Raw genomic sequence first — 21,773 nt, 5'->3', positions numbered from 1 at the left:
GCATGATTTCGAGCGACGACGCCTCACCGACTCCTTGGACAAGTCACTTGATTTGCACAAGCTAAGCATCCTGAAATGTATGAATGTATCTACGTTGTTGGGGCTATATCTTTCAAAATAACACGCAGCTGCGATATTTGCAAAGGAATGACAAGCTGGGCAGCGGCATCAACTCCACGTCGAGACTCGAGAAGCTGATGTGTTTCCAATTCCGTGAGAATAACCTGCAATGTAGCAGGTTCAGAGACGAGAAATTGACACTTCGATTGTTCGAAAAGGTCATTAAAGGTGGTTCGCAGTTGAGTCCCTTTTCGTGAAGCTTCTTCTGTCTCTCTCATAAGAGCCTCTCCCCCGGTCTGTCTTTCTGCCAACAGCCGGAACACCTTGCGGGCACGTTCTGATAAGGATCTGAGAAGTGCGATAGCCCCCTCAATTTGTCGTTCGCCACCTCCTCGTAGAAGCGGCTTAGAACAATACACGGTTTCTACGTCATACGGTATGAATGTATCCGCTTTCACCCAAGCCCATGCAAACTTGGAATAGGTCACACCGTCCCACAGTAGTGGTGCATTCACATGATCCACGCTGGCAGCAATGAATATATTGTTGATACGGCTAAGCATGGCTAGGGCCTTCTGACTATCCTCGGAGCGCAGGGACGAACCGTCGATGTTGTGCACGACGAGAGTAACATATTTATTCCCGATGCCCTCGTGAATTGCGTCGACGTAGTCGAGTAATGAGCGCCTTGCATGGTTTTGCCCCAGACGCAGTACGTCAACCGATATCTGACTCAAGACGGACCGAAGGCCTATAGTCGGGTTGAAACCGTTTACCACCAGAACGGTGGAAAACTGCGATTGGTGGGTAGCGAAGTCATCTAGTAAAGTTTTCTTGGATCCATAGCCATGAAACAGCAACGACTGGCCACTTACCAGCAGAAACGAAAGCTCCTGAAACCTATCTTTGACCCTATCGACGAGATATTGTTGTTGTTCCACAAGTGGGTCGGTCAACTCTTGCCGTGCCTTGTCAAGGGTGGAGGGGGGTAGGATGTTTAGTGAAGATAAAGTCAAGTTGGAAGTTCGAACAGTCCCTCGATACGCTTCAAAATATGAGGAGCCAGTGAATTCATCATCGACCGAGATAGTCCGTGGTTTCGCCAAAAAGGTTTCCTCAGCCTGTACATCCACGTCTTCCTCCGCCGTCTCATGAACTGAATCATTCGAGTCCACGTCGTCAATCCCATCAGCCGAATTGGATGGGACGTTCTTCACACCTGTTGCAGTACCTCTGCCTCTGCCTCTGCCTCTGCCCCGTCCTCTGCCTCTGCCGCGCCGGGTTGCACCACGGCCGCCAACCAGATCTCCTCCTCTTCCCCGGCCGCGAGGGCGTCCACGCCCACGCCCACGCCCACGCCCACGCCCACGCGCAAGCCCGGATCTGGCCCCTCTCCCCCGACCGCGACCACGGCCCCGCGCAGGTTGATTCGGGAAGACTACGTCGTCGTCTGACGATTTGTTGGCCACCCCAGTGGTGCTTTCGATATAACGAGAGTTCGGGGTTCGTGTTCGTTTCGCGGGTGGGGCGTCTTCATCCACAGTTGCGGGCCGTGCTCTCCGTCGCACCATTTCGGCGATTGGATGACGGTGTTTTCGAGAGTGAGTGGCAGATTTTGAAAGTCTTACAAAAGCATCGGACGGAGGGAGGTGGACACTTCCCGGAAGAAAGCGTGTTGGGAAAGTGAAAGGAGCTGATGACTGGGAGCACCACTATTATACTTTCCCGCGAAAATAGTTTAAGCACAGCCAATCACAATCCACAGTCATCTTCAAGCTGCACTCATTTCGTGTAAGTTATGAAGTTATGGGATCTCAGGTCTTGGCCATGGTCGAGACAAGTTCAGGGACGGAGTGCACTGATCTGTTGCTCAGCCTTGGACGAAGGAAATCGATGAACTATCTCTCTAATATCCATCGGTGCTCGGCCCCATGGCGGTTAGCACTACGTGCCACGCAACTTTGTGCTTGAAGGCTCACTGCGAAGTAACGGCGTCTGAAAATGCTGTACGCAAACACTGGCGAAGCGCTACAAAGGAGAGCATCAGATCGGGATGCATTTCCGTGCTTACAAACTTTCGTACGAAACGGAAGGCACGCTCGACGGCTAATATGCAGTTCTGAGTCTGGAGGGGACATGCAACAGGGCAGTCGATGTGGTCACGAAAACGAGGAGGCATCATATCGTGAACAATATAGGATAGCTCGCGATGATCGATACCACCACAAAAACAAAAGTACATGTAGCGCTTACCAATGTTCACTTCATTGTCACATGACGTTGGTAGTATCATAGGTACGTGCAACAGCACGGCGGTTGAGCGCCTTTAACCACCGGCTCGTGGGTTTTCACGGCTCTCTACGCGCGGAATGCACTCCTATGGTATGCCTCATGTCTCGCAGCTGCAGCAAATAACGATCGCAAGCTACAATTGCCCCGTGGGAAAGCACAGTCATTTCTCTTTCACGTGCAAGCTCTACTCTTGGGGCAAGTGTCCGCAACAAAGGTACACGACTAGGGGCGGTAGCGATGTGGTCCACAGCGAGTGATTCTGTCTATGGTTTCACGTAGGCAGACACCGAAGGCTTGACCCGCCGAAAAAAGAAAAGAAAAAAAAACACGCGTACGCCATAAACCTGAACGAGGTTTCGTAGATGCCAAATATGCTCTTATGCAATAGTGATGGAAAACTAGGCACAGCCGGAAAACTGCACAGCTGCCATTCCACAAGCACTCAACTCGCTGCTGCCTCAGTCTCCATTTCTACTGCAGGTGCCTTTCCAACTGAACGTCATGGGCCCGGATCAGATCTGCGGGTTCGAGATCAGCGGTGCGGGCAACGTTTGCCCGATGGTTTCGAAGCGCGGAAACGGGCGGCATACACTGCTCGCCGGCCTTTCGTGAGAAAAAGTGCATCGGCCCGCACCGGCGATACAGTTATGTCACAGCGCCATTGGAAAGGCACGGCACGGCACAACAGCGGGTGCACGCACTACCGCATTGGCCTTCGAGGGCAACACGGTACTGTAGCTCTCGAGCGGAGTAGGTGTTCCGCGCCGCACTGGTGTGGACCTTGAAGTCACAAACGGCAAAAAAATAAATAAGAAAATAAAAAAGTGATCTCTTGAGTTGAAAAACGTCATGGCGGTATGTCATGATTTGCGACGAGAGTAACGATCGGGTGGTGAGTTGCGACACCATGTGCCCCGGCTGCCGTTCATTAACATTAAATGAGGCGGGGCGGACATCGTCCCGGATATAAACAAATCAAATATTCTTCCTCCTAATTCCGGCGATGGCCCGATGACCTTTTTGCCCAGTACTATCGGGAACGATCCAAAAAGAAAATTGTACATATATATGCGGAAAACAATACAGAAACGAGCAAACGAAACGCAGCAACAAGGCGGTTTATCGCCGTGCAACAGGAAAAGATAACATGACTATATTACGTAAAAACAGCATTACTGCACTCTTCTGGTTAATTGATAACGCAACATTCCTTCCTCTGTCTACAAGTACACTAGGTGTGGCTCTCCACTCTAACGACTTTCTAATCTTGCGCCGACGTCAACTGGACGCCAGCCGCATGTGGATATAGACAGGGATGATATGGCGGCATAGTTCGTGGTACTACTCGAAACTCAGCACCATTAACATCCCTCGCATCCAAAAATACATTCAAAACATACAAAAAGAAAAAAGTGAGCACTTCTATATCCCTTAGTTTCGAGAAAGTGTTGTTGGTCCGTTTTGTTGTTGGTGTGCTATCCAAACCGGCGGACTGCATGCCGGTGTGCCCGATGTCAAGTAATTACTGGGAGAAAACTGCATCATGTCCGGATCAGTATCCAGCGATCTTGGTGTGTTTCCCAAGAAGAGTGCCAAATCGCCCATCTGTGCACTGAAACCCAACTGCCCTCCTAGAGAACCTTCCATCACAATATCCCCTGCATCCTTTGATGAGCGACCCGGAATCGGGATTCCATTCACATCATTATCACCAGTATCCATTGCTGAGTGCAAATAAAACTGTGACGGACATTGTTGTGGCGTACCCATGGCGGGTGGCCCATTAAATCCGCTCGAAGTGTGATTCAAGAAGCGAATCCATTCTGGTTGGTTGGACCAAGACGACACCATCTCGGCATAACTGGGCGTCCCAGGAGCGGGAGAACCAGAGGGAGGGGAAGACGCAGCAAAAGGGATTGCTGTTTGGAAGGGGTGTGCTGGTCCGTTAAGGGGCGTGAGATGTTGTGAACGACCGCCTTGCATTTGTGCGAACTTGGCCATGAGGTTTGCCGAGGATGCAACTTCATTTCTATATAGCATATCACGCATCGGGCCCACTGTGCCAGGCCCTGCATGGTTCGAAGCACCTGCGGTATTTATCCGGAGAGTACCATTTCCGTGCTCCCCATCAGCTCTCCGGAACGACACGCCCGGGACTGAAGCGAACGGGGAAGTATGAGGGCCACCGGATGAGCTCTGCGATGGGTGGGTCCCCCAAACCGGGACGGAATTTGTCTGTCTCAGGCGCTTGTCCTGATTGTTATACACTTCACACTGAGGATGCTTGCGTAGATAAGCAGCAAGATTCTTCCGTAGCGGGGCAGCATTGCCCGTTACTTTTCTGTTTTCCATGGTGTGCCATATGGGAACATGTTCGTTGAGGTGGAGGATGCGATGACCTGTGACGGGGTCGATGGGAGCGCGGTTCGGGTCCTTGTCCTGTCCCTTGTACTCCTCGCAGTCTGGGTGCTTACGGAGGTAAGACTCGAGGTTGCGACGAAGTGGGGCGGCGTTGCCAGCGATCTTGCGGTGCTCAATACGATTCCAAATGGTTACATGCTTGGCAGCCTCCTCTGGGGCAGAGGGGGCCGGGGGCTGGGTTGCCATCCGGAGAAGATGACAGTGTGCAGAAGGAGTGGGTGGGCGGAAATATGGGAACGAGGCGTGGAGGTACCAGACTGTCCTGCGAAGGTACGGGGGAGGGGGGAGCGTGAGGAGGGGTGTTCAACGGATGAGGTTGGGACAGAGGGAGGAGACGGAGGCTTGTAGAGGAAGGGCAGAGACAACGCGGGGGTTAAGTAGAAGATTTTTGAAAAGTAGAGGTAACTGGGTGTGAGAAGTGGAAGAAGAAAAATGGCGGGCTTTGTAAATGCAAAGTGTGGAAGAGGTAGTGTAGTGGGGGAGGGAGGCGAAGAATTGTCTCGGGCGTTGTTCAGAGTTGGCGGGTAGGTCGGTAGGTCGGGGGGGATGTAACGTCGGAACCAGGACACGGAGGTGATGATCTCGGGTAAGAGAAGGTATGGGGGGGGGGGGGGGGGGGTGGTGGGCTGGGTGGAGGGGGGAGGAAAGTAGAATAAACGGGGCAAGGGATGAAAAAAAGGAGGAGAAAGAGGGGCTGGTGTGCTTGTAAGGAAGGGGAGTGTCAAAAAGGGGGAGGCGAAAAGAAAAAGCGAATGGGAGACGAATCGAGGCGACACAAACAGGACAAGGGGTAAACCGGGCACCCTGAGGAGCATTGCGATACGATGCAAAGAAAGTAAGGGCCTCGTGCCCCACACAACGCAGCGCGCCTGGAGCGTCTGCGATTGGCGTATGCAGGGGCATGTGGGCCGCACGTACCGCTGAGCGGGCGGGCCACTCGGCGCGCCCTCCGCGGGCCCATATGCAAGAATCCGCCCCGAGCGGGGCGGGGCGCTTCCGCTGCGCACCAAGTGGCGCGCGAAACGTGAGCGGGGCCGTGTCCCGTGCGAGATCCGAGCCCGCGGCCCGGTGTTGACTGGTGACAACAAGCACGTGGCGGGCCGCGGCCCGGCCACGAGCCAATGGCGCGGCGCGGAGCAGGGCTCCGCGCCCCGGTGTCGCTGGCCCCGCGGAGGGGCAAGTGCATGTGCGGCACACGCAAAAAGTCTCGCTAGCATGGGAGCGGGCCTCCACGCCCCAGTCCGACACCTCCCTCCCCTTCCCCCCTCGCCACCGTTATGACTAGGCCTGCGCTGTAAACTCACTCGTGGCGCTTCACGCTTATCGCCTTGTTGTTTCCCCATCGTTCTACACTCGCTTTTCAGTCCACGCCTTACACTCTACCCACACGTGGCCGAAAACCCTGCAAAACCCTCCCCTTCACCAAATGCTGTAATGCGCTACACCGCCCCAAAATCATTAGATCCCGCGCTCACCACCACGATCTCCTCCCCCACCACCTACCACGCCCACCCCCCTTGCCCATCCCGATGCCCTCTTCTCGCTCCCGACCCGCCTTCGCCATCGTCGCGACGCTCACCCCCCGCACCCAGCGCAATCAAATCCGCCGCCTTTCGCCGCCGCCCGCCAGCCACGCCTTAATAGCCGGCGTCGACGAAGTCGTAAGCGCCCGCACAGACAAAGCCGCGCGTCCATTCTTCAATCACTAACCCAAACTCGATCTCCCGTCGCAGGGCGCGGGCCCCCTCGCCGGCCCTGTCGTCGCGTGCGCCGTGCTCCTGCACCCGCGCCTCGCGCGGCCGCCTCTGCCGCATCTCGACGACTCGAAGCGCCTCACGGCGCGGCGCCGCGCGCGTCTCGCGGCCGCGCTGCGCGCGCACCCGGCCTTCATCCTCGCGTATGGCGAGTGCTCGCCCTCTGAGATCGACCGCGACAACATCCTCAACGCGCGTTTAGAGGCTATGGCGCGCGCGGTGCGCGCGCTCCCCGTCGCCCCCCAGCTGCTGTTCGTCGACGGAAACCGCACCCTCCCCGCCGTGCAGGAGAGCGTCGCGCAGGAGGCCGTCGTGGGCGGCGATGCTCGCGTGGAGGTGGTGGCTATGGCGAGCGTGCTGGCGAAAGTCTGTAGAGACGAGCTTATGGTGCAGATGGACGCGAGGTTTCCGGGGTATGGCTTTGCGAGGCATAAGGGGTATGGCACCAAGATGCATGTGCAAGCGCTGCTGGAGCTTGGACCGTGCGCCATTCACCGCAGGTCCTTTCGCCCGGTGCGGGAGGCAGAGCAGAGGATGGAGGACGGGGAGGTCGGAGTGTAACGGTTTTGGGGAACGCTTGAAGGGTTGGAATGTCTTGCAACAACTAAATTAACTGGCTACACGTAGTGTACTGTACTGAACGATCGGCATCATATCTGCCCCGGTTTTTGAACAAGTGGACCGACGCGACGTCCAGTTGATGACTCGACATGCAGACGGACGCTTTGCTGTATGCCAAAACGAATTTCTCATTCTGGCCTAATTTCTACAGCACCCTTGGGTACAGCATCTAGTAGATACGGTAGATAGTATCTACTAGATACTATCTACCGCTCTGTTGCGTATCGATAGTCTCGATATTTCTTCAAGCCTGGAACGGCTTTACAGTGCCCTTTTTTTTGAAACGCATCCCCGTGATACCCTACTCGGATCTCCTGCTGTACCGTACTTTTAGTATATCGCACAGTACAGTTGTGATGGTGATCACGTAGGTTTGTCCACTCGCTCGCTCTACGCCGCTTGTGAGCAACCAGTTGCCCTGTGTCAGAGATACTGTACAGGACACTCACTCCCTTTGAAGACAACTTTCACACTGCAAGCTTTCCGATACTTGTGGCACTCTAGCTCATCATCTCATGGTAAATGATAATTAAATGTCGTTGCAAACGTACCGGACTCTTGGCATTCGAGATGGCCTGCGCATTCTCTTGCATCTGCGCAAAATCAACGTTGTTTCCAGCGTCTTGGCAATTCTTCCAGAGAATCCCACTTTCATCTGTGCTTGGATACCGTAAGGGACAGGTGGTCAATTTCGCTTGCTACAATGCACCAAGCAGACTCTCACAAGCATGCCTGCTAACGCTTCCACATAACTCTCGTATGCTGATGCCCGGTCCAATAGTTCTCCAGAGAACGTAAACAAAACAAAACACATCTCTCCCGTAAAGAAATATCAACCTTTACCGGAGATTCTCTCAGCTGAAAGCAACATATGTTTTCAGATGCGCTAAAAAAATGTGTAACTCAGATTTTTGTTCGCGCGAGAGCAACCTCACATGTAATCCGCTCATCCCTGCTCAAAAAATCAAAATGAACAACTTGTCGTAAGAAATCTGTCCATAGAAACGAAAAAGGAACCTTCACGCCATATGCACAAAATATTTTCTTCTTTTTCCACGTGTATACTTTTTTCAGTGTAAGCATCGGCCAGCGCCTCTCTTGATATTGTCGACATTACGCTTCTCCGTCTGACCTGAACGCTGCTCTAGAATTCCTCCTATGCCAAAATTCCCATTCACCTCACCGCCCACTTTTCTTCGACCTCAGCTCGTCTTCAACTGCAATCCACATGCATGTGCTACTTCTTTGATCGGCTCTATCCACAACGCGATAGTCTACTAACGCTCACGGGCAACAACGCCGAGGCGGCGCGGGAAGACACACTTTGGACCTTGCTTCCGAAAGGCGCGTCAATGCTGCGGCCCTTGGTGTGATGTTCTCGCTAGTCCAGGGCATCTACGAGGAGCTGACGTACGTCAACGAACGCAAAATAGCCCTGCTCGGCGTCGAGTCCTCTGGAAAGTCTTCTATACTAGAATGGCTCAAGGTGTACTTGAAAAAAAACGCGCCTGCGGAAGCTATCGTTGAGAAGCCCTCGTCTCTGGAAAAAATGAATCCTACGGTCGGTCTTAATGTTGCGAAGCTTCACACTGCTGGTGAGAAGCTTCTCGTTTGGGATCTCGGCGGCGCGAAGGCCTTGCGCTCGATTTGGGAGCGCTACGTCGAGGATGCGGAGGTTGTTATTTGGGTTGTCGATTCCGCAGACGAGTCGAAGCTTGAGGATTCCCGGGATGAATTGAAAAAGCTCGTTGTGCGCGAGCATTTGGTACATAGCCCGCTCCTCATATTTGCCAACAAGCAGGATCAAAAAGATGCGATCGATCCCGTCAAAATCAGTCTTGATCTCGACCTTCTGTCCGACGCGGAGAAAAGGCCGCAGTGTGTGCAACCATGCTCAGCAGAGTCTGGGGAAGGCATCCGCGAAGGCATACAGTGGCTCATGGCCAATTTGCAGGGAAACATGAAGCTGGAGATCAGAATTCCTTAATGGACTGTCGACAAGAGTGCAAAAGCAAAAACTTCTACAAGGCATTATATTATTTTGTAAGGAAGGACAAGCGTGGTTTTGTCTTCTCCGATAGATGAATGCGCTGGTATCTGGTTGATACCAAATCCTGGGACATATTCTTCGTGAAGCTTTATGGGGCATCCATTCACGCTTCCTTCCTCGGAATGGGTTCTTAGACCCTTGTTCATTGCGGGAAGGCGAGGAGAATGGGGTTTCGAGGTTCCCGTCTCTTTGCATCCCTACTTTATGCTAGTTCTGAGTCGGTGCGAGGACGAAAGATGAAGCCACAGAGTCAAATGACTTGTGCGAGCTCGAGAAAGATTCAGGATATTTTGGGCCATGTCAAAGGCAAAAGGCTCTCGTCGTTTGCAGTTGCAATTTTTCAGAGAAGATGTCTCGTTGTAGAAATCAACAAGGATTAGCAGATTCTGCTCTTTGAATGTCCTCGAGATTAATGGGATGATACGTTTCTGTGCGTTTCCATGCGATTAGATATGCCTTATCAACATTGGTATTCAAGCGAGGTGCAACAGCTCGCGGTCACAGCGATCGGAGAGATAACGGTCGGTACAGGTTGCGTTTGGACCGTTGTCGTTGATAGTAAGTAGCCATTGAAAGAACACCTTAGGCGTGGAGTGACTACTGCAGTTGACTGTGATCCAAGCTGAAGCACAGGATTGCAATAGCTACAGTACGTCGCAGTGCCTTATCAGAAGCCGTTCAGCCCGGCCTTGCAAGTGGAGGACTGACGCTACAATAGAACTAAAGGAGACGGCCACCCTGTACAAAATGAGCATGGTAGTATATTTTATCCTAACTAGTGTTCACGTCCGTAAACATTCCCCCACATGTGCCAGGATATCCCTAAGAAAACGTATTCACCATGTGGAAACGACCCTAATCGACCCTAATGTTGGAGTAGATCTTCCTCACAAACCAGAACGAAGAAAAGAACCCAACTGCACCACACATTAACGCGAAGGCCACACTTACGACAAGACTGTAAGTAACAAACATCATTGTGCTCACAAGTGGCATGTGATCTTGCGCGGCTTGGGAACCAATGTAGTAGAGACTGTACAAAAACATGTACATGCCAGCAGATGCAGATCCACCGAATGCTTGCCACCACCACGTCCACCGCTCTGCGGCAAGGGTAAGGTAAGTAAACACAATGCTCATTTCCGCGCATGTGACGACAAGAATGGCGAAAACAATGGAAAGCATTCCAAACAGGTACAAAATTTGATTCTGCCAAATTGAATTGAGAATGAAGACGAGTTCCATGAACACTGTTCCGAACGGAAGAACACCAGCAAGAACAACATACGCTGCTTGCGGAATGTTCAGCGGTGATGCAGGAATTTGTCGCGGAATCTGGTTCGTACGAGTCGGGAACTCATAAGGCTTGGTCTTGTACCCGATGTAGGCACCAGCAAATACCAATGGGACGGAGATACCAAACCACATGAACAGGAGGACCAGAAGGGTCGTAAACGGCACTGCCCCTGATGAACCTGATCCCCACACAAAGAGGTTTAGCACAAAAAATAACGTGAACGCAAGACTTGGGAACAAGAAAGCTGAGCCGAGAGTCACAAGCTTCCTGCTCTGACCGTTCTCAAAGGACGCATAAACACGCGCAGAAGAATATCCGCAAATGGAGGAAGCGAGAACCCAGAGCGAGAGCATAGTGGTGATGAGACCGCCGCGGTATGCAGGTGAAAGGAAGCCCAAAAGCGCGAAAAGAAGCAGAATAGTAGACATCCAAAGGGTCTGAGAGCCCGAACCGCAAAAGATAGATAAAAGGACGGGGTACTTGGGTGTACGGAAGACATCACCGTGGACCAATTTCCAGCCGGTGACATCCTCTTCATCCTCCTCTTCTAACGCGTTGTATCTGGAGAAGTCACGTAACACCGTTCGCAGCATGACAGTACCGACGAGGGCAGTGAGGAAAAGTGAGATCATGAGGGAGTTGACGATGGAAAACCATTGAATCTGCTTCAGCTCAGGATTGGCTTCAAGGAGGTTGTCCCAACGAGTAGCCCATCGGTGCGAGGATTCAATGAAATCGACGTCATATGTGAAAAGAACAGGTGTATCAGGGGTGATCTCCATGGGTTCCATTGCATCAGAAACCGGGCAGCTTTCCTTGGTAGGCTTGGAATCTGCGACTACATGCTTGATGCTGTACGGTTCAACCTCAAAACCAACAACGCGATACCCTTCAGAAGAAACGGCATCAATATCAGGGACCGATTCGAAACCAGAGCCCGATGCCTTGGGATTGTTAAACAAAACTTTAAACTTGAGATGGTTGTTGATAAAGAGCTTGCCATCCGACTCGGATCGTCCAATATCATATCCAAATCTAAACGCAGGGCGATGAGCTCTCGTATGTCCCTTGATAACCACAGGCATGTTGTCCAAATTGAGTCTGACAGCATACTCCTGGACGATTCTCGTGCGTAGCAAACGGATCTGCTCGGCCGTGAACTTGCGCTCGCAGAGTACCTTACATTGCATTGGCGTCTTCATGCGAAAGTCGTAATCCGTGGGCTTCATGCGATCGCCCATAAGGACCTGGCCCAGATTGACAGGCTTGGAACGATGGTCCTTCTTGTTGTCGGAGCCGCAGAACGGCAGCGAATAGTAGTCGTATGGTAGCTTGTTCTTCGGTGAGGTGAGTTTGTTCGCCATCACGTCGAGCTTCTCACCTTCCTCATAGTTAATGGAGGCGATACCCGGGAGGTAGAACGCCGGTGCTACAGAGAGGACGGCTGCAAGCAGCGCTGTTGCTGTCACGCATCGATGACGGCGTGGGGTGTTCATGATGCGGAGAGAAAGTTGGACTTGCGTCGGCGCGCGCTCAAGCGCGTGACGAAAGAAAGGGTGAAAGTTTCGAGGCGGGAAGGTGATGTGGGATGCCACTGATGGTCGCGTAGTGGGCGACGGGGATGAACGCGGACGGCAGCCTGATGGGGACGGAGGTGGCAGGTGACGGATATGTGTGGGGGGTGTCAGTGGGGGACGGGTACAGTAATGTGGACGTGGAGAAAATGTGCAGTAATTTCGTAGATTTCGGGAACACTGGCGAACGTCGCAGTGTCAGGGCCGGTGCTGGCACCACCCCTAGCCCTGCACCAGTCAACGGCCCACACACACCGTGCTCGTCGTTAGGAACGGCCCGCAAGCGACGCACTGAACAACAAACGGCCAAGCGATAAATGAACAAAAAGTTTCCCAAAAATTTGATCTGAGCGCAGCCACTGGCTGACGATGTCCCCAGTCCAAGTCCCGCTTCCCTTGTCGCTCAATGCTCTAATTATTGTCGCTGTACAGCCACCATCCCCTTTATACACCGGTAGCAACCTATTTGCACGACTTCGACGCAATACCAATGGGATAATTGCATGATGATATTGAGCATCGTCATTTGCTTATTAAAGTCAGAACAAATCCACGAACTGCTAACCCACCACAACAACACACTACTTGTAAAACAAGTAACAGTACGCAGAGTGCACGTTCCGTCATCGGCCCCGTGATCCATAACACAAGGTTCACAAGGTTGAGATGTGACTTGACGGCCTCCAATTTCCCTGTTTCCTGGTTAAAAGTAGGCAAACGATGTCTCGGGCATGGCACAATCCCAAACAACTGCGGCACCGAGTATAGAAAGTTAAAAATCTGTGGTAGGAAAAATAGAAGCAGCGTGAGTGCGTAATGCCCCAAAATCGCAGCCATAGCAAACGTCATTCCCGCAAAGTAGCAAAAGGTATCCCCGACAAATACCCGCGACGGGTACCAATTGTGCACCAGCAAGCCCAAAGTCACAGCCACAAATGGAATCATCATGTCCATTGAAAACGCATGATGTGCCCGAAGCAGCTCGATGTTATCCTTCGGCACCGTCGGGTTGATGTTAAGTGCGTTGTGAATGAGTACGAAGATCCCAATCACGACCGATTGTCCCGCCTCCAACCCGTTAATGCCTGCGTAAATATTGATCGCATTCGTGCAGAATATGCTTAACAGCGACATGTACAGATAGTACCCGAGCCCGAGGTCCACCAATCTTCCCGACGCGGCTCCAACAAAACCGCCGCCCAGCGGTTTGGCAATGGCACCGACAAGCGGCGCCAGGGCACGCGGCATCACGACAGTCGTCACGCCGGTATAGTTGACCAGAAGTGGCATGCTAGCGATGAAAGGGAGAACCAATTTGTAGCGCCATTTTAAGTCAAGAACGTCGTCTGCAAATCCGAGAAGCGTCATGAACGTAACACAAGCCATCGCAGCCGTATACAAGCGGGCGTCACCGTTGTGATCACCCACGAGATGCAGCGCACAGAGTACGAGAATATAGACTGCTGCTGGTATCAGGCCTAGTGGCTCGGGGATCGGCCTTTCTCCTGCTGGTGTGCCGCGCTTATTAATGTCCCTGCCGCACATGTTGGCCCTCAGAAAGAGCGGAACCATTACCTTGATGAAGTGCTTCACCAGGAGAAAGCATGTAGCTGCAATGAAACTCACAGTCAGTACCCGAGAAAGAAGAAGCGGATCCGCCAATTGCGCTTCTTTGCAAACGAAGGCCAAAACGGCAATGCAAGTGAGTAACGCGAAACCGCCCATTGCTATGCCTGTTCCACGCTCCTTCATCTCGTCTTCGGGTGGGCGTGAAGGTGACGATCTGGACGAGTTTGGAGCCGCTGAAGACGGCGTCCCTGCCATTTGTCCCAACCAGAGCGAAACAAAGGTGTCTCGAAGAACGAAGTTGACTGCGAAAAGACGTAACGCGTCGACAACGTCGACATAGGCGCAAAGCTTAACAGCATTGTGGATGCCAGCGATGAAAACCCAATTCCACTTATTTTTAATGCCTGCAATATTGGTGCCCCAAAAAGGCTAAATTCTGAAAACTGTATCTGCCCTTTCTCCATTGGTTGTTCCGTATTAGCATATAACATGGCTGCCATCAAGCACTGTGATTCTACGTATTCACATGCGTGATGAGATGATGTAGTTCAGCTTACTCCCATCATCTCTTTGCGATTACTCAAGAGCTCCTTATGACATCAAGAGTATCCAGTATACTCCAATCTATCTAGGCAAGAGAGCTTCCATTATCACCGAATAAATGATGACTTCTCATTGAGAACCCATTCACAATAATCGTTATAGATATAAGACCGGAACACAGAAGTTAAGCATGCACCACGTTTTCCTTAGTTATTCTATCGCCCATTTATCTCGACGCCTTCCTCCATTTAATTTCCTTCTTCATTTCGAGATAGTGCGAAATGGCCATCCTTTGATCAAGATCGAGTTTCATGCTGGGATGAGATCTACTCCAGAGTGTCACCTTTTTATGTGGGGCGACAGTTGTAAACTGCCCCAGCTCTGTTCGTTCCCTTCCATTCCGGCATTTCCTGTGATATCAGCAATATCGGTGCAGCCATAGTTCATGCAGGGTAAGTTCTTATGATGTCACATACATTGGAGCGATACCCTCTTCATTTTTTGTACTGGCAGCAACAGTCAACGTCCAGAGGCTTCCCACGAACAGTGCTTCTGTCAATCTTGGCGTTTTCTAGTACAACAACTTCCATCGACCTTTTAAATATAGTTTAAAAGCGAGATTTGGCAGACCTAATGTAGGGCAGTCTAGTCGGAAGAAATCCCTCTCTTGGGATATAAACGTCAATTGACTACAACTCACCACATTTCCGAATAGCAGAGTTAAAGGTGGGCACATAAATTGTAGGTCACTTGGCGCCATTCTACGCACCAGCTGTAATGGTGCCATACACCGCCGAGTTGTTCAGGGTCGGGATTCGGTCATAAAATCGGGGTTTGAGGTACTAAATTGATTTGGTGATGAGTCATCAAAACTTGTCGTGCGTCTATGGATTGATTGGATTCGTTAGTGGGCTTAAGATACTGGTACAGATAGTTGTGTTAACATCGAGCTAGAAAATCATCTCTGCCACGACCGGAATGAAAGAGGGCTCTAAGCCAGACAAGACTATATAGACATGGAACAGTGATAAACCGGTCACCGAGAAGCATAGCAGACTCACTTATCCCCTAAAAGCATTCTGTGCAAATCGCTGCGCCGAAAAGAAAAGAAAAAAAAGAAGCATCGGCCGTATAGACATCTGAAGGCAATACCAACTCGATTGCTAGGTTGCCATCTTCCCCTTCCTCCCCTAACACCTAGCCAAAACCTTGAGCACATCAGGCGCGTCCGAAGCACTATATGCACTCGTATTCATCTCTGTGACAATGGTGAGAATCTCATGCGGCCTGATGACATCATAACCCGCATAACTCCAATCCACGATCATGCCCTCCGAAAACTTGACGGCCTGCGTCGTCACGACGACCGACACGCCCAGCTCCCTCGCAATCTGAACCACAATGCTCGCGCCGGGCGAGGCCAAGACACACCGATTCATCGCCACTTCCTCCGCCCCTATAATAACGGCGTCAACGCCTTCCAACAACTTACGACAATTGCCCAATAAGCCATAGCGAACCGACGCTCCCGTCGCGGCTGCCAGCCTCTTCGCGACGCCCCTCCCTTCATACTGCGGCACGACGTCAATGACGGTGAGCTGCTTGCGAATATTGATGGCCAAGAAGGCCTCCTCTGCGACGGTGCTGCCCGCAAAGACAGCGAACGAGTCCCAGTATCGCTCGCGCGAGAGCTTGTCAAAAAAGGCCGAGGTCTTCGCGCGCGCGCCGTGCACGCGGACGGTGACGAAGGCGTCCAAGGCGGCGAGGGCGACCTGGTAGAGGATGTGGTCGTCGTCGCAGGCGGCGAGCTGGAGCTGGACGGCGTCGCGCATGGCGCGCAGCCCGGGGGAGGCGGAGCGGCCGAAGGCGGCGGCGGCGGAGGAGGAGGAGGAGGAGGAGAGCAGGTGGGCGAGCTGCAGGCGGGCGTCGGCGGGGGCCGACTCCTGCAGCGCGAGTATCTAGCGGCGCAGCGAGGCCTCGTGCGACAGGATGGCGTCGGTGCTGCTCGGCGCGGGCGCGGCGGGGCGCGGCGACGGCATGGTTAGACGTCCGTGGTGCGCGACGATGGGGAGCGGGGGTCGCGGCGCGGCTGGCACTTGCGCTTGAACCAATCGGTGTTCCAGAAGAACGGGATCGGGATGGGGAAGCAGCAAAGGAGGCAGTAATGTGTGTCCGTCGTGCGCTACAATTTTCGCAGATTTCCTGAATCGGCCTGGGCGCGCCCTGGGCGAGTGGTGCCACGACAGTAGCATCCACGTGTCGCCTGCGCGCTATAATTCTCGCATATTTTCCGAATCGGCCTTGGCGCGCCTCGGGCGAGAGGTGCCACGAAAGTAGCATCCACGTGTCGCCCGTGCGCTACAATTTTCGCAGATTTTCCGGATCGGTCTTGGCACGCCCTGTGAGGGCGGCGGCACGCGCCCGGATTTGCGCCAGGTACGTCGCGAAATGCGCCATACCGTCGCCGGACTGTACGCGTTGTCGCAGACCGGGGCGGTACAGTGCCTTCAAGTAAGGGGTGGCACTGGCCGCCTGCGGTTTGCGCGCATCCAAGGAAGGGTCTCGTCCGTTTCGGTCTGCCCCCGTGGGGCGGTGCCGCGGCGGTGGCGGCGAACAGCGGGGCGAGGCTGCTTTTGCGCGCCGGCGGCGCGTGCGCGGCGGCAGGTGTCAGCGGGCAGGCGGCGCGAGGTGCGGCCGAGGAGCGGAGGGGGCGCGCGGAGTCGCCGAGCGCGAGCGCAGCGGGGCCAGCGCGGCGGGGGGCGCCGGGCTACGGGCGCGCCGACGGCGTCGACGTGGGCGTTTAGGCAGGCGGCGGCGCTTTGCGCAGCGCGTGCGTGCGCGCTTGCGGTGGGGCGCGGGTCGATCATCGCGGGCGGGCTCGGCAGTGGTAACGGCGTCGGCAGTCAGTGGAAAGGCGACGCGCAGTGCGGCCGAGGAGCGGAGGAGGCGCGCGTAGTCGGCGCCGAGTCGGCGGGCGCGAGGGCGGCCAGGTCAAGGGTGGCCACCAGCGGCGGGGCGTGTCCGTGCTCTCCCAGAATGGGGTCTGGTCCGTCATCGGCCTCTTGGTCTCTGGACTAAAAACAGCCTTTTTCCAAGCAAAAACTTGCCTGTTTTTCTCTCCCTGCGGGTGGACGTCGTCCTGTTGACGAGCTCCCATTGGGTGTTCCCTAAAATCGGGACTCTCCAAACGCCTCCTTGAACCGCCACCACTGTCCCGCGGGGCGTCCCCATTGGGTGTTTCTTTTTTCTGCTCGACCTTCGAAGGCGGAATGTCGAGCTTGTGCCCCCTTCTCGGGATGACCGACCCGACATGGTCTCGGTCAATGTTTCCCTGACGGGCCTGCCCCTGTCATGGGGACCGACCCGACATAGTCTCGGTCAATTTTTCCCTGACGGGTCTGCCCTTTGGGGACCGACCCAACGTGGTCCCTATTAATTTTTCCCTGAGGGCTCTGCCCTGTGGGAACTGACCTTACATGGTCTCAGTCAATTTTTCTCTGACGGGTCTGCCCTTTGGGGACCGACCCAACGTGGTCCCTATTAATTTTTCCCTGTGGGAACCGACCTGACATGGTCTCGGTCAAATTTTCCCTGACGGGTCTGCCCTTTGGGGCCCGACTTGACGGGACCGACTCGGCGGGATCTCGATTAATTTTTCCCTTATGGGCCAGTCCGAATGGAAACCTCACCCCTCTCCTCAGAACGACCGATCCGGGCGGCATAGGACCTTATCCGGTTTATCGGCTTCGTCCTCTTGAGGTTCTCTTTTTTGTGACCGATTCGGGCTTTGCTGACCTCTACCACCTGAGGCCGATCTCTGATTCCCTTAAAAGGACATGGCCAATTTTCCGATAGCGGTGTGACCCAACGGCAGGCGACGCGCAGTAGTGCGTAGTATAGCGCCGGCGGCGTGACCCAGCGTGAAAGCGACGAGCGGTAGCGGCACGCCGGCCCGTGGCGCGCATAGCGACGGCATGCGCAAATGCGGCCAGGTCCACGGTGGCCACCAGCTGCCGGGCGTGTCCGTGATGTCCCGAAATGGGTTTCGTCCGTCATCCGTGTGAGCGGTAAGTCCAAAGTTGGTCGTCCACGGGTTTCCAACACCACTGTGGCGTACCAATTTCCCTTCGTAAGGCTTGTAGCTACCCGATGGGGACGTCGTGTCAACAGTGAAAAACGGCATTTTTTAAGAAAATCGTGCCTGTTTTTCTTCTGAGTACGGTTTTTGTCAATTAACGAGCTCCCATTGGCCGTTCCCTAAAATCGGCCTTGCGAACCGTCGTCTTGAATCGGTGCCACTGTTCTGCAGGCGTTCCCATTGGGTTTTTCTCCTTCTTGCCTGACCTTCGGAGGCGGAATGTCGAGCTTGCCCCCTTGGGATGACCAACCCGGTCCTTTCCAATTCCCGTTTTAGGCGTCGGACCTGGTCTGTGGCGCCGTCCCGACATGGTAAGCAAAGTTATCCCAAGCCGGTTGGTGGGCCCTTCTGGGCTCCTGTACAGTTCTGATTCGGACTTCAAAGATTTGGAAGCCTTACCCCTCTCCTTTGGACGACCAACCCGGACGGTACAGGACATCATTAGGTTTCCGAGTTCGTCCCTTAAGGGTTTGTCCCCCCCTTTTTGACCGATTCGGACTTGACTGCAGTCTACAGGCCGCCGTCGACCACCTATCCTTTTTAAAAGGACGTCGGTATTTTTCCGAGACGGGTGGTACAGTTTACCAAGATGACTACATACCCTGTGCGAACTGAAATAAAATCCGTTCCGGGTTTGTCCTGTCCTTTCGCAAGTATTGTTTCGGCAAATGCGATCCGTACGGGATCAGTTGACCGCCAACGACAGAGGCGCGGTCGCTTCTCCAACGCTCCGTCGACCTTGAAAGGGTCACCCGTTCGAGACTTAAGAATATTCCGACTCCGGTCTCGTGCCCTGTTCTTTTTCGGGTTTTTCTTAAACGTCCGACGGGGTCTGTTTGCCTTCTTGGGCTTGTCCGATTTCGGAAACTCGGTAGCGAACGGCGGGTGGGGTGGTGTCCCCACATTGAAAACTGTAGTATAACGACGGACGCGCGCGCGGGGAGATTATTATCCGTGCGGCCGTGCACGGTGTACACGTGGGCGGGTGTGCCCACGTGTAGGGAGCGGGCTCGTGCCGAGTGGTCGTAATCTGGCGTACGTGTACAGTAGTGCACGTGTCGGCCAAGCGGTAGTTTGCTAGTATTACGCGTGTACGCTAGCACACGTGGCATCCGTGCGGTAGTCTGTAAGCAGCGCGTGTGTACAGTAGTACACACGTGTACCTGCAGCGTCCGCGCGGTAATTAGGAATTGAGGCGCTAGTTTTTTAATTGCGTACAGTACCTGGTACGCACTAAGCGGCAGGTACTGTACACTGGGACAGGTGTCCGAGGCGTCCCTCTGAGCGGTTAAGACCTGACACCCGTCCCCACCAGTAAACTGGGGCAAGCTCGCCCCCGTCCCTTTTGCGCCTACGTACGTCCGTTTTCGGTTGTCTGTGGCGCGCGCTGGCTTCTAACCCGTTACCGGTCGCTCCTGTTCACGCACCACGGGGCGACTGCGCGTAACCGGCCAGTGAGCCACTCCCTTTTCGCGAGCTCGTCCGATCGGTTCAATTAGCGCGTCGCGTCCGCGCCGCGTGCTCCCTCGCTAAAGCCTCCGCCTCTCACCCAACCCAGGGCGGAGAGGAGTTATCCCACATTTGGTACTCTTGTGGAGGGGATAACTCTTGAGGTTGAGCCGCACGCGTATTCGCTCGACCGCGCGCAGAACCGTACGGACGGAAAAGGTTGAGAAATCACCGCGTCGATCGCGAAGCGTATTCGACGATGAACCGACCGGATCAAGGGGGAGACTCCGCCTCCGGGCGTCTGAGCACCCGCAGTGGCAGTGGCGCACCGGGCCCCCGGGTGGGGAACCCCGAAGCCCTGCTGCGACCGCCACCGCGACCGGGCCGCACGCGAGCGTCCGCATCGGATGTTACGCCGGCCGCGTCGGCAGGCACTGAGAATCGCGTCCAATGAATGGTCGACGCGATTCAGCCGCGCATCCAGGCCTGGGTCCAGAAGTTCCTCGCTACGGAACTCCCCCAGGTAGCGCGCGTATGCCTCGACCGAACGGTGCCCGCGCTCGTGGACGCGCACGTACGCAGCGCGATACCACCGCTTTTGGACGAACTTCTACCCGCTCAAGTCCAATGCGAGGTGGTGACCGCGCTCACCACTGTGGATGAAGAATCCCCGTCCGGCACGGCTCTAAAGGGAGCGATCAGCTCCGTCGTGGCCAATCGTCTGGCCACGACCTTCGCCGGAGCAGGAGTCGACGCACGCGAGCAGCGCGACTCAACCGCTCCGGATCCTACGCTAACGCGCGCTGAACCGATCGGCGCCGCACCCGGGATCGGTACAATGGCCCCTCACCCGGAGGGTAAGACCATTTACCTTCCACCAATTTATGGTGCTACAGGAGGGCCCACAGAAAATGGCCCTCCCGTACTCGCCGATACGGCTGGCCCCGCGGGACAGAAAACTGCCTGGGGCGCTTCGAGACAGAAAAGCGACAGCCGTATCGGTCGAGCAGAAGAAGCGCGCCCGGCGCTTAAGGCTACACCTCGGAGGGTACAGAAAACCCCTCCGAGGAAGAAGACACAAGACGTCGCCACAGGGCGACGCGCAAGAACCGCGACAGACGCTACGCGCGATACCGCGATGCCGGAGGGGTCGGTTACCCCTCCGATGATAACCGCGAAGGACGCTATACGCGATACCGCGATGCCGGAGGAGGTGGATACCCCTCCGATGACGAGGACACCGAGTCGGGCGGATCGCGCAGAAGCGACCGCAGAGGCCGCAGTGCGCGCGACCGACGTCGGTTCCGGCGAGAAGACTCCGATCCGGAGGGCTACAGTAGCCCCGGCGAAGAAGGAGACCGCCATCGCAGGGGCAGAGACCGCCGGTCTGCCCCGAGGCGGGATCCGAAACGGTTGCCGGTGATCAGGCCGCTGAACGACCTGTTCCCCAAGGCCGTCGACTACCGCACGTATAGGCTGGAAAATCGCAGCGCGCGCTACGACGCGAGTACCGCGCGGCGAGTTAACCGATATCGGAAGAAGTTGGACGTCCAGCTGAAAACCCACACATTCGGTGGTCAAGATCCAATCGCGGTGCTAGGGTTTCTCGCGCGCTTCAACATGGCCTGCGACCACAATGGGGTCAGCGAAGGCGCGGCCGTATGGTGTTACCAGTTCTACTTGACTGGGCAGGCTCACGCTTTGCTCCAGTCCAGGCTACACGGAAACACCATGGCGGTGGATGCGAAACCTACGCGGAAGTCGTTAACTTTTTATTACGCACGTACGCGACGGACGAAGTTATTTCCGAAGCGGTCGGTGATGTCACCTCCTTCCGTCAGAGCTCAAATATGACGGAGGAGGTGTACAGTAACCAGTTATGGGACAAGGCGTTGCACTGCGGAACCGTATTTCCGGACAGGCGCTTGAAGTCCCTTTTCGGTGAGGGACTTCTGCCAGCGACGTGCGCGCAGGTGCGCGCACCGCACATTCCCCCGCGGGTGGG

General features: G+C 54.6%; 8 protein-coding genes; 3 read left to right on the top strand and 5 right to left on the bottom strand.

Moving 5' to 3' along the window:
* Positions 1 to 89: 89 nt before the first annotated feature.
* CHC_T00010212001 (origin recognition complex subunit 2, ORC2) lies at positions 90 to 1,181 on the bottom strand (the record flags this gene model as incomplete). The annotated part of the gene is made up of 1 exon (XM_005710765.1): positions 90 to 1,181. A coding segment is annotated over one exon (1,092 nt), but the record flags the coding sequence as incomplete, so codon positions are not given.
* Positions 1,182 to 3,454: 2,273 nt separating this feature from the next.
* Positions 3,455 to 5,588, bottom strand: CHC_T00007241001 (hypothetical protein). XM_005710764.1 is given in 2 exon segments: positions 3,455 to 4,904; positions 4,905 to 5,588. The coding sequence occupies 1 exon segment, from the start codon at positions 5,586 to 5,588 to the stop codon at positions 4,905 to 4,907; it is 684 nt and encodes a 227-aa protein (XP_005710821.1). The 3' UTR covers positions 3,455 to 4,904.
* Positions 5,589 to 6,302: 714 nt separating this feature from the next.
* On the top strand, positions 6,303 to 7,088 carry CHC_T00007240001 (hypothetical protein). Its single transcript, XM_005710763.1, has 2 exons — positions 6,303 to 6,434; positions 6,507 to 7,088. Exons 1-2 carry the CDS (start codon positions 6,303 to 6,305, stop codon positions 7,086 to 7,088), a joined length of 714 nt encoding a protein of 237 aa, XP_005710820.1.
* Positions 7,089 to 8,307: 1,219 nt separating this feature from the next.
* CHC_T00010132001 (Arfrp1) lies at positions 8,308 to 9,324 on the top strand. XM_005710762.1 is given in 3 exon segments: positions 8,308 to 8,520; positions 8,521 to 9,135; positions 9,136 to 9,324. The coding sequence occupies 1 exon segment, from the start codon at positions 8,521 to 8,523 to the stop codon at positions 9,133 to 9,135; it is 615 nt and encodes a 204-aa protein (XP_005710819.1). The 5' UTR covers positions 8,308 to 8,520; the 3' UTR covers positions 9,136 to 9,324.
* Positions 9,325 to 10,053: 729 nt separating this feature from the next.
* CHC_T00007239001 (hypothetical protein) lies at positions 10,054 to 11,991 on the bottom strand. The gene has a single exon (XM_005710761.1). The coding sequence runs from the start codon at positions 11,989 to 11,991 to the stop codon at positions 10,054 to 10,056; it is 1,938 nt and encodes a 645-aa protein (XP_005710818.1).
* Positions 11,992 to 12,116: 125 nt separating this feature from the next.
* On the top strand, positions 12,117 to 12,386 carry CHC_T00007238001 (hypothetical protein). Its single transcript, XM_005710760.1, has one exon. It carries the CDS (start codon positions 12,117 to 12,119, stop codon positions 12,384 to 12,386), a length of 270 nt encoding a protein of 89 aa, XP_005710817.1.
* Positions 12,387 to 12,591: 205 nt separating this feature from the next.
* On the bottom strand, positions 12,592 to 13,794 carry CHC_T00007237001 (hypothetical protein). The gene is made up of 2 exons (XM_005710759.1): positions 13,311 to 13,794; positions 12,592 to 13,250 (listed from the first exon to the last, which is right to left on the bottom strand). Exons 1-2 carry the CDS (start codon positions 13,792 to 13,794, stop codon positions 12,592 to 12,594), a joined length of 1,143 nt encoding a protein of 380 aa, XP_005710816.1.
* A 1,224-nt stretch (positions 13,795 to 15,018) lies between these two features.
* Positions 15,019 to 15,231, bottom strand: CHC_T00007236001 (hypothetical protein). XM_005710758.1 is given in 2 exon segments: positions 15,019 to 15,120; positions 15,121 to 15,231. 1 exon segment carries the CDS (start codon positions 15,229 to 15,231, stop codon positions 15,121 to 15,123), a length of 111 nt encoding a protein of 36 aa, XP_005710815.1. The 3' UTR covers positions 15,019 to 15,120.
* Between the last annotated feature and the right edge of the window lie 6,542 nt (positions 15,232 to 21,773).

The sequence above is a fragment of the Chondrus crispus genome, genomic scaffold, assembly GCF_000350225.1.
Source record: "Chondrus crispus Stackhouse genomic scaffold, scaffold_67, whole genome shotgun sequence".
NCBI classification, from domain to species: Eukaryota; Rhodophyta; class Florideophyceae; order Gigartinales; family Gigartinaceae; genus Chondrus; species Chondrus crispus.
The sequence above is the reverse complement of the archived record's forward strand: the minus strand, read 5'-3'. Positions and strand labels throughout refer to the sequence as shown.